Genomic DNA, 11,673 nt, shown 5'->3' with positions numbered 1-11,673 from the left:
CCACCTGCCCCCCAGGGTAAGTAAAGCAGGAATTCTTTGCAGAATTTACAGGGTTTTTTTGCCTTCCTGTATTAATTCTCATTTCCAGCCCTACTTCACAGGGAGAGCCGCACATCAGCAATGCTCACAGCCAAGACTTTTGGAAAAAATGCCTGGTGTGGAAGTGAAAACAAACAATGTAAAACAGGACCACCAAAATACGGTGCTCATTTGCAATCAGGACCTGCTATTCTAACGTCTCTCAATTCACAATACAGACCCTAGTGGGAAAAGGTTTACCGGGAAAGGACAGCAGGATCAGAAGAAAAATAACATTTTACTTTCCAGTCCCATAAAAAAAGAAAAACCACCAACACAACTCCAGCACATACTGAATAGACTTCTAGAAAACTATAATAAAAGTGTGACAAAAATGTCAAACCAAATGCATCAAATAAGAAAGGGAAAACTTAGACCAAGTGAGAACCAAATCTTCTATTAATACCCACTTCAAACAAAATTGGTTTTACCTTGCCAAAGCTACCATGACATTCCAATGTTCAGTTACTTCAGCTCCACCAAAACCAAAGTCAATGCAAAGCCCTAAATATCTTCTGTATTGACTGATCATTATTTTTATGCCATTTTTGGTGACTTTATCCCTGAAATCAGGGCTGTAATACCTCACTTCAATTCATTCAATTGCTCTTCAGTTCCTCATTCAATTTAGAAATAACGCACAGCCTATTGCACTCCATTTTTTACATGTCAGATACCTAGAAGATGACAAAAGAAAGCCAAGTAGCAGAGGACTCAAAAGGTAGTCATTTAGATTTAAAATAAACATGGAGTGACTTAACTCTTAAACACACAACTGTCTGCATGCACGGGAGCTGACACAGCTTCCTAGGTAGTCTGCCAAAAAACAGGTTGAAATAGTTTGGTTGACACCAACACTTACTAGCTGTAAAGAATAACTGAGCTGGTTGCAAGATTGGACCTGTGCTCTCTCTTCCTCTAATCTTTTGCACAGATTAGAAATCGAATGGGATTTAGACACTTTTTCTAAACTGCTCATCTCATCTCAAAATCAATACAGAACATCCAATCCCCAGGAACATCATTGGGAGACAAAAACCAACCCCCAAAAAAACAATTGGGAGAAAAAAAAAAAAAAAAAAAAAAAAAACAGAAAAATCAACTGGACTCTGCGCAGTTGAAATCACTGAGCCATAAGGCTCAGGTTGTAGCTACCAAAATGGCAGTTTTGATAAAAACTCCTTTTGTTTATTTACATGCATCTTAGAGGTGGGGTTTTTCTAGTCCACTTCTGCTTGAGTGGAGCAGATTTTTCATAAGCACAAAGATATTTTAAGGAAAAATTAAAACTTGTGTAAACTTAATATTTTTAAAAGAAACTTCTTGGATTCTAGCATCTAACATAAAACCTGCATTCCTTAACCTAAATTTTGTCTAGTGCATTGAAACAACATAGCTGCATAGTTTTGTAAGTCTATTCATTAAGACACCTTCAACTGGATCAATAAGGCATATTAGTATCACTGTTGGCATTTAAATAAAACCTGAAGTTAATATTTTGATTCCTTTCTTTCCCAACATTTATCTTATGCCCCAAAAAATCTTTACTGTTTGACATATGCAATTTCATTAGACCTTGCTGCAGTTAAAATATCACCATAACCAGAGTACTATGGAGCTTCACAAGCACATTTCCTGAGCCAACGCTGAAAATAACCCACAGGAAAAGGCTGTTGTTGAGCACAGAAATGGGTCTTTCATCAATTCACATGTCACATTTGACTTTCCATTCTACATATGACATATTCTCTGGAGCTACGTTTTTATTAACCTGCAATTTATACCACAGTTGGCAACCAGAGCCAGAGTGCGCCTGTTGGAGGCAGGGGAGAAATGCCAATATCAGGTGACAAATACGCAATGTTAAGTGAGCTTCCCCCATCTTAAGGAAAAGGAAATACATATAAAGAATGCCAAAATTAGGAAAAAAACCAAACGTGGAATAAAAGAGGAAAGAAAAAGATAAAGCGTTGGAGATTAAGTCAAGAAAGTGCGTGACACCCGAGTTCCTGTTGTCCATGAAGAGGGGGGTTAGGAAGCCGGCTAAAGGACACAGGGTTTTTAATGTGCTGCTTTGCTTACTTCAGGCTCCCTCACATTGCACCAAGCCACCCTTCGGCTGAAGGCAAGAGCCGACACGCTGAGCTGAGGCGACGTCACCGGGAGGGAAGGACCAGGACATCCTTGTATTGTGCCGGGGGATCGATGGGAATAGCACAGTCAGGGCATTTTTGCCACCTGCAGTGAGCACTTCTGCGGTGGGAAACGAAGGATAGCGCAGTTTATTGTTTGGTTCGTAACAATCATTGCATTGACCCTCAAAATGTCTCTTTAAATGCATGTGGACTGCACGGGCTGCAAGGTTAACGTGATGTAGTTTTCTAGACTGCACAAGAGGATGACAAAAGTCACCACCAAACCTTCTCCACAGTGGCAGAGGGATTCGCCCAGAAGCCGGGCAGCGCTCCCCAGCAGCGCCTGCCTCATCGCCGCTGTCAGCTTGCTCCCTCTCCTACTCACAAACACATCCAGCCCCAGCTGGGTAAAAAGATAATGTCAAGAACTTAAGCCACATCTATTTTTATGTAGCACTTGTAATACCTTCCGATAAATCAGAATCTTTCGTTACTGCACCTCCAACTTTGTCAAAAGTTTCCCTGTGTGCTGTATCCGTGTCAACCCGCTTCGTCCACCTCTTTCTTTTACCAAAATCAACAGGGAGCCCTTGGAAAGAGGGATGAAAGAAACATCAAAGACAAAAATTCTCTTTTATGACAGTCTCTGAGACCTTCACAATTGTTTTCATTTCATAAGACCTTTCAAACCTTTTCAAGACTGGACTGTATAATACAATAATGGACCTGATATTGGAAAAATGCAGTTCTCTAACTCCTTTCTCTCCTTCGTTGGATAGGGAGAGCATCGGACCTCAGAATCTTTCCTAACTTCAAAACAGATGAAATCAGCACATCTCAAACACATTTGTACAAGTGTGTGTGTCAAGATGTTTTTAAAGCAAGAAAGTTCCTATTTATTCTGATTTAAAAAATCAGAATTCTGATTTAAAAATCTGAATTGCCCAGATTGCTTTGAAAGATTTAAGTATTTTCCCAGAGCGCATATCTTCTTCTTATAATATATGCATTTTATCTCAGGTTCTATAGCAGACTAAACTATAAAGCTGTATGACCAAAAGCCACCCCAATACTAAGGAAAACTCCTTCGCTTACCGGAAAAGCAGACCATGGAGACACTGACTTCCATAAAGATTGTTGCAAGGAAAGAAAAAAAAAAAACAAAAAAACCCACCCCATATGCTTTCCTGAGAAAAAAAAAAATTCACTGGAAGTCTTTCATGTAGTTTCACCTGCTACACTAGCAGTATAAAATAATTAACTCGACACTACAAAATAGACAGAATAATTCTAGACCCAAGATCACTGATTTGACTAACACTCAGGAAAGAGAAGGAGCTCCGAGAGTGGCACACAGCCCGAGGATGAGGGTCCCACCATCTGCATGCACCCAATTCCTTCCCAGTCCTTGTGTCTGAACATCAGTATTCCCAAGCAACAGTGCCACCAATATTTCCATTTCTCACTGATTTGGACCCTCAATAGACACCGCATAGTCCATAAAATAGCAAAATGTGAGAAATTAGCAAGACATCATATTCCTCATGTCCAGTAGCCAAGAATTGCTTTGTCCATTCCCTGCTCCAGAGCTGGTAGTGCCAGATAGGCTCTGCATTCAGCCTTGTGGGGGACGGGAAGCAGAGATCTGAGCCATCTGACTCACTCTTTACTGACAAGCCCTCGGAGCTGGCAGAAGCCTACCAGCTGCATAACACGTACGTGAGAAAGCGAGGTAGGGAGGGGAAGAGAAAAAGGCAGGCTCAAGGAAGCAGAACACAAAAAGAAAGCCAGTGATAACACATGACTGAAGATAATGAAGCCTGATAGGAAACCTGAAGAGCATATTATCAAAGCTATTCCATTAAAACCTGAGGTACAACTGCAGAGAAGGAATTTTACATACAACTAAGGGAGGCAGAAGCCAGCTAGAAGCACAGGGGCAGATAGGAAGACAGGACAAGAGCGCACAGCTAATGGAGGAAAAGAAACCTGCCTTCTTCAGATCAGAAACTAATCCATTATCATCTTTAAGAAGCAGATGAAATCCAAAAAGTCTATGTACCTGGCCTCTATTAATCAGGAAATTATATCCTTCAGTAAAATGCAGTAAAAAGAAAATGTGGGGTTTAATGTATAACACCTTCAATACCTAAAATGCATTTTGTGCTTTCAAATCTCAGCGTAAGTGTTTATAAACTGTTTTTAAATACTATTTAGACTTTGGAGTATTTTATAAATTTAGTGTTTCTCTTGAAATGTTTTTCAATAGGAATTTTGCAATTGCCAAAAAAAAACCAAACCACCCTTCCCTAACATGGCCAATCCCTAAATGACAACACCTCTATCTGGTGTAATACTGCTCATCACAAGCATGTCTCAACCCTAACAAAGTTCAGTACATCAAAGAGGAATATGTATCAAAGCAAAGTGCTTAACCACACAGATTTCAATACTAAATTTAATATTCCAGGAAGGCTTTCATGGACATTTAATTGACCTCTGGGGACTCAGTCACCAAAGCAGAATTTAGTCCGGAAAACTAAACTTACATTTTGCATTGAGATGTTAATTTCTGGAAAACCAATGGATTATTCTAAATCAGCAGGGGTGGGGAAAATAGGAAGCAGTATTTAGTCAAACCAACATGAAGAGCTTAAAGGATTGTTGTCACATTGCACACACCACCTCCAGCCCTTTCCAAAGAAAAATTCTAGCTGGAAACACAATGACACAGCTATAAATTTCATCATAATCAATTAGAAGTCATGTACATGTGCAACATCTCGAAGGAACAGTCAAAAGCAGCCAGTAAATACAGCATGCTGTTCCCCAAAGGATGAAGGAACAGACTCACTCAACCTGAAGAACAATTCTCTTGGCCTAGAACAACATAACAAATACAAAAAGGAAGCCCACAAGATCCAGAAAAGTTTAAGCTTATTTTCTGCAGCATGACAGACGTTCCAAGGCACATTCACTGTTCCTTTGCATCTTTAGATCACTGGAAAAATTTTACTTTTGGTTCTAAGGAAGATTTTGTTGTCGTCCTCAGAATAAAGGTTTGTCACTAAAAAGAAGGTAACTAATGCATAAATATTTCTCTTTCATGAGGGGGCTTTAAAAAAAGATGGTGTTACTTCAAAACAGAACCATTTCAACCACTGGTCTCTGACGACATTAAAATGAATTCTGTCGGTACCAGCAGCACTGACTTTTCACCTCACTCTTCAGACCACTCATTTCTCATAAAAACAAACCCAAAGAGCTGCTTTTCCTGTTGTTATCTGCAATTGGATAATTATATTTAAAACTTCTTTTACATTTAACAGTACATTTTCTATGCCACAGCATCTATTCTTCACTCACTTTGTTTACAGAGTCCTCATAATAACACATTCACCTTCATTATCTATTTTAAATTGGTAGTCAAACAGGTAGACAAGGACAAAATAAACAGTCCTTTAAAACTGTTTCAAGAGATTTCTTTTTTCAATAGTGGAAACAAAACATGAATTATCTGCTCCCAAGGTATTGTCGTTACTTTCTTTATTGAGAATATTTCCCCAAACTACTTAAAACAAGCAGAATCCATCAGTTTCCTATTAACAGCATCTGTCTCACCTCAGTGGTTCACACACTGTGTGAAGGCTCTCTTCCTTTCAAAGCCAAGCCCACTTTCAGTGGAAGGGAGGGTGACATCAAATAAGTCAAAAATCAAGTCCTAAGTGACAACTGATAACCCACCATTAATTACCCAGACCCGCCATTTGCATTTAAATCCCTGTGGGAAGGTCCAAGCAAACAAAACGTATGTGAATTTAATAAGACATATGAATTTAGGATAAGACTGTCAGAAGCTATTACCATTCTCCATTAAAGCATACTGGTTTCACCAGATGGGATCGGGAGGAAATTCCTCAGTAACCACCAAAGCACTGGGTATGTTATGAAAATTTTATTTCTTCTTCCAGAAAGAAATGTAACATGGGGTAAATACACGACCAAACTCTTCTGGTAATGGCAAGCCTGGCATTCAGACTTAATGTACTGCGTATGTGCTATTATGACTAGAAGTGTAGGCAATGGGTCTATGAATTTCTCAGAAGAACAATCTCATTTGTACGTTGGCTTTAATCATAAGATAATTTGCTTTGAGATCCCCATTAGCAGTGCATTACAGGAGTTATATGTGCCATGATCTACGAAAAAGAGCTAAGTGCGTGTTCTGACAGGCTGGGGAAAACACGAGCGGTAATTATTTCAATAACATCCGCACTGTTTCTCTAACCGGTTTTATAATACCACCTGGCCCAGGAAATGATAAAAAGCTCTTAAAGAACTATGCAGAAAAGGTAAGACGACATTGATAAAGAAGCTTCAAAGGATTCGAGATAACAGCGGATGGGAAAACAGGAGCAGCTGCCTGCCTGGCTCCTTCTGGGCAAGGACCCTTACAACACCTCCCAAGCCAGAGCCAAAATGAGCACCTGTACCTGCTCTTCCAGCGGCAGATGATCCAGGTCGGCAGAGCACTGCCCTGTTGTGTCCTTTTTTCTCCTAGGGATTTCTTTGTTCCCTGAGATCTACTGAAGTAACGGCACACATGAACTGTTTCCTACGGTAGTTTCTGACTATCTAATTTAAAATAAACACTTCCATAAAGGGTTCTGGATACGGTTTTCTATGGTGTGTTTTTAAAAGAGAAATACAACACAAACCCAGTTATGTCAAGAACACAGAGCTTAGGGAGCAGCTATAGTTGCAGATGTGCCAGAGTGCAAGAGATCATTTAAACCCTTAAAACACCATTGGTACTGGGGAAGATTTGTGTGGACAGGGAATAACTATAAACCTCTCATGCTCAGCCAGGTAAGAAAACTACAGAATTTCACTCAAGGAGCAACTACAGTCTCATGCCTACCATACTTCATATAGCAAAACAATCCTTTCCCTGAAGCAAAGATAAGACATACATTCACCTGACCCAAAACACAACACAAACCAAAATAGATCACATGAAACACACAAAATAAAATAGATCCTTATTTAAGTTTGGTCTCACCCTTCTTCGGTAAAGCGATTCAAGGGAATACTAAGAAAGCCTGGTCAAAACGCCCAAAAGATATCCAAACAGATTTAAACAAAAAGCATACACTCGCTCAGGAACCTAAACTATACCAAGACAAAACTGAGAAACAAGAAAAATACTCAAAACCAACATGAATACCAAGCCCATAACCAGAAATCTTACATCCCATAACAAGGCTTCGTTCTTTCTATCAAACAGTCCAATGCTGAGAATGTCAACTCTATAAACAATTATTAATACAGGATGCCACGTAAAATATTTGTCTCCTCCTATAGGAGGACATGCTCCCGCTGAAGAATGGCAACCTCTCAGATTCCTTGATGCATGTTTGCTACACACACATCCAAAATAAAACGAAGCTGAGTACCTCTCAGTGAAAAATGCAGTTAAATGTGACTACCTATAAGCTAGCTTATTTATTCTTGTCAATATGCATATCCTCTCAACAGTGTAAAGAAGTTTGCTGGAGACTATGAAATATACAGGCTGCATTATTTCATTCATAATCCTTCTTGCTGGTTTGAGATAAATCTTGAGGATCTCTAAGACCAACTGATGAGCTGAAGTTAATAAGTTAAATAATACCATACTGGATGAAAACAATGCTTCATCTGTTACCACACTCTGACAGACACAGTAAGCAATGCTATTCAGGGAGAACATATGAGCCTGGCCACTCTTAGTGGCCCGTTCCTCTTCCCAGCATCCACAATCACAGTATTACAGATATTAAAAGACCTGTTCCTGCCTATTCCATAATGCATGTTTTGGATATATCTGTGACTCAGTCCAATCCCTTTTTGAATCTGCTGATATTATCTGTCTCCATCACCTCCTGAGACAACAAAACACAGGAGCAACCTGCAGAGTCACCTAACCCCGTCTTTCAGTAATATTCTGAGTCACGCAGAACTCACACTACCTACTAGTAGCTTTGCTGGGAGCACAGGGAGATACAGAAAACTCATCATATTCAGGGAGGCAGCATCTTCTGTTATACCCAAAAAGCTTTCAAGACCTGATGAAGAATTCGCATACCCAAAAGCTTGTCTGCTTTTCCCAGATCTATTAGCTGATCTAAAAATATATTAATTCCCCCTACAAACCTAGCAACTATCCACTCTGTGGGTGCTTATTCAAGTTCATCCTGAGACTGTTCATTCCCCCCCATTTAAGTATTCTTGGATACAAATACATGACTGTATATGATTTGCTTTAAATCTGGAAAAGCACGTACATTAGTTTCCCAAATTTTTATCATATATGAGGAATAACTAGCTTATTTTTCTTCACTCTTTACCAAGTGCAAGCAGTTTTCGAAACAGCAAAAGCATATAAATACATTCAGCAACAACTGTTCTGCTGACATTAAATGAAGGTGGTACACCCTGTCAAGTTATCATCTAAACATGTTTACAACCAACAGAGTTGCAATGGACCTGTTTAACTTCCCTTTTCTCTTTAATTTACCTGCCAAGTCTCAAGCGCCTGCTTGTAGCTTCACAAGGCTCCTCAACCTCATAGAAGCCAGGGCTCTGGTCTTCCACACCGCTGGAATTGTCACATTCGAAACAAAGATTTCTCCCAGCACCCATAGCAAAAGGCAAGTTCTCATACTCGGGTATTTCCTCATAGTGACGCACGTTCTCATACTCTGGAGCACAAGTGCTGGTTACAGAATTCAAATGCATTTGTGACAAGTTGTCTCCCAATAGTACATGCCCATCTAAAGACTCCAGCCTTTGGTTACTTCGCATCTCCGGTTGACTTCTGTTTCTCTGCCTCTTCTTCTGTAATGCTGGACTACTTATTTCTACAGAAAGCACCTTGGCAGATTTAGCTTTCCTTTCACTACCTACAGATGCTATATTCCGATTGCTACCACTTCCATACCCTTCCCCAGTGGAAAGGTTGGCAATAGCACTATCCATTGACTGGCTGCCTTTAGACAGAAATTTTTGGAAGTCGCTTTTCATTAAGCAAACTGACAGTTTCATGTTGAGAAACTTTTTCAAGCTATTTTTCTTCTGGTGGTCTTTGCAAGGCTTGTCTGTCCTGCCCACGTCCACAGAAGAGAGAGATTTGGCCCTAGGCTTTGTGACAACAGTCAAGTGGTTGAAGCTGGTAGCAATGTTCGCAGTTTTTAATGATTCTGAATTTCCTGAAAATGGAAGAATAGGATGAGGTAACTTCCAGACGGGTTTCTCAGAAGTACGTTTGGGTATGTCACAGGACGACAGCGCACCTTGCTCCTTGGCTGGTGGACATGTGAAGTGGCATCCTTCCAGAACACTGTTCGATTTATCCTCACTGGAGGTGTAAGAACTTTTCTCCACAAGCTCTGCTGATGCAGCTTTTTTCAGCAGGCCAGCAGCTGGTAGGCTGTGCCTCTGTGGTTTCTTAGGAACAATTTTTGGAGAACTTTCATCCTTTATTTTAACTTCTTTATCTTCCACTTTTTGTGAGGAAACATGGAGGCTATTGGAAGCAGAGGAGTGCTGATTGCCAGTTAATTTGAGTTGCTTTGGCAAACTCATGGACAAAGTATCACACCTGACAAAGTTAGTCCTTCCGTCCACAGCATCTAGCATACTGGCATCATCTGTCATCTCATCTATGGAGTTAATTAAGTTATGGTCTGCATCTAAAGAAAATTCAACACTTTCCACCAAATCAGAAGCTTTGTGTGACAACTGAGGCAAAAGATTTTGCGAAGTTGACTCTCCTGCAGCAAGTTCCTTCACCTGATGCATTCTGTCTGCATTGCTTTGAGTTATCTCACATTTTTCAGGATGAAGCACTTCTGTATTATTGTTATAACAAACACTTTGACCAAGGATATTAATTTTTGCTGGCTTTTTAAAGCTTTGTTCCGCAAGCCCAAAGGAATCCTTCTCTGAATTAGATGGTTCCTTTGTTACTTCTCCTGTGGTGTCTATGCCATCCTGACGAACAAGACATGCAGCACGTGCCTTTCTTGGCTTAGGGATAGGAAGCACTTTTGAGATCAGGACTGAAGATATTTCAGAGGAGGTTTTATCAGCATCTGCTTTCTTACCCATTTCACCTGAAAACATACTATTGCTACTTGAATTTTCATTTTCCAGGATTTCCTGGTCCAATGGGCACGAGCAACTGTGGTTATTTTCAGTCAAACTAGGACAAATTTCAGACATCTGAAACTCATCAGCAGTGAGCTTACCGTCAGTATTTTGCTGATTCCCTTTAGCTACGTCAGAAGATGACGAAGACTGTACAAGTTCCACAAACTCTATTTTAACATCGTTCTTGGAACTGCTGCCATCCCCTTTGCCAAGTTTGTCTGCATACCTGTGCCTCACAGGACTACTGTTCGGAAACACACTGTGAGTTAGAACGTCCTTAAGTTTCTCTTCCAGAATGCTGGCTTTCAAAACCACCTGATTTCTACTTGCCAGTTTTTCACTGGGACTGTCCCCCAGAGCTAGTGCAGTTTTTTCACCAACTTTGATGTTCTCTAAGTTTCCAAAGTGCTCGAAAATGATCTGAGTTTTACAGGTGTTCTCCCCATTTCCAAGCTTATGAAGGCATTCAAATTTGCAAGATGACACTGGTAGAATATATGCTCTGTTATCAGTACTCTCTTCCGAGGCTTCATTTTTATAGTTCAAGTGGTCCAGCGTTCGAGAAGAATCTCCCCTGTGCTCTTCAAAGCTTTTTGTGCTTTTTTGTGTAGACGACAGAGGTTTAACTTCTGGAATGGATGAGCTCTTGAGAACCTTTGGTTTCGGTGCAATTGCTGGCTTGGTTTTCCTTGCTGCTTGTATAACACCAGAAAGTACAACATCAGGCTTTGGTGCAACAGGTGGAGGCGTCGCCTTGTGTCCTACCACAAATTTTGGTTTGGGGGCCACCGGTGGCTTCTTAATTTCTAGGAAGGATGGAAAACAAAGACATTAGTCATGATCAGCCCACAGAACTACTTCACCTGCACCGCAGCATTATTAGAGGTTTTGTAACATCTAAATCACACGATCTACAGGATCTCAGTGTGTACGTTTTCCTCTTAAAAGCACACCTCCCTTCCCACTACTGCTTTTTCACTAGTTGCCTTTTTTTTTTTTTAAACAGGTATAATCACGCTGTGGTAGGAAAAGTCTTCAAGGGTAACTTGTTTCTTAAAAAACAGTTTAACTTTATGAAAGTGTATGTCCTTGCTCAAATGTTAAAGTATGATGTTACTATATCCAAATCAGATTAGCCTGGTTTTGCAATTCAAACTATTGCAATACCTTTTAAAAATGGTGTCAATATGCTAAGTGCCTCACGTATAATAAGCCACAAAGATAAGAGAACAGGTAGGGTAACTATCAAGACAGTTCAGTTCCTTTC

General features: G+C 40.1%; 1 protein-coding gene across 1 annotated transcript in view; it reads right to left on the bottom strand.

Annotated features, from left to right (window-relative positions):
- The window catches only part of FGD6 (FYVE, RhoGEF and PH domain containing 6), a 71,159-nt gene that overhangs the window by 50,778 nt on the left and 8,708 nt on the right, over window positions 1–11,673 (bottom strand). Inside the window, 2 exon segments of the mRNA XM_009882648.1 lie at window positions 8,773–11,236; window positions 11,239–11,269. Coding sequence (XP_009880950.1) covers window positions 8,773–11,236; window positions 11,239–11,269 — 2,495 coding nt within the window.

This window comes from Charadrius vociferus, unplaced genomic scaffold (assembly GCF_000708025.1).
Source record: "Charadrius vociferus isolate BGI_N301 unplaced genomic scaffold, ASM70802v2 scaffold72, whole genome shotgun sequence".
NCBI classification, from domain to species: Eukaryota; Metazoa; Chordata; class Aves; order Charadriiformes; family Charadriidae; genus Charadrius; species Charadrius vociferus.
This window is presented reverse-complemented; position numbering and strand designations above follow the sequence as displayed.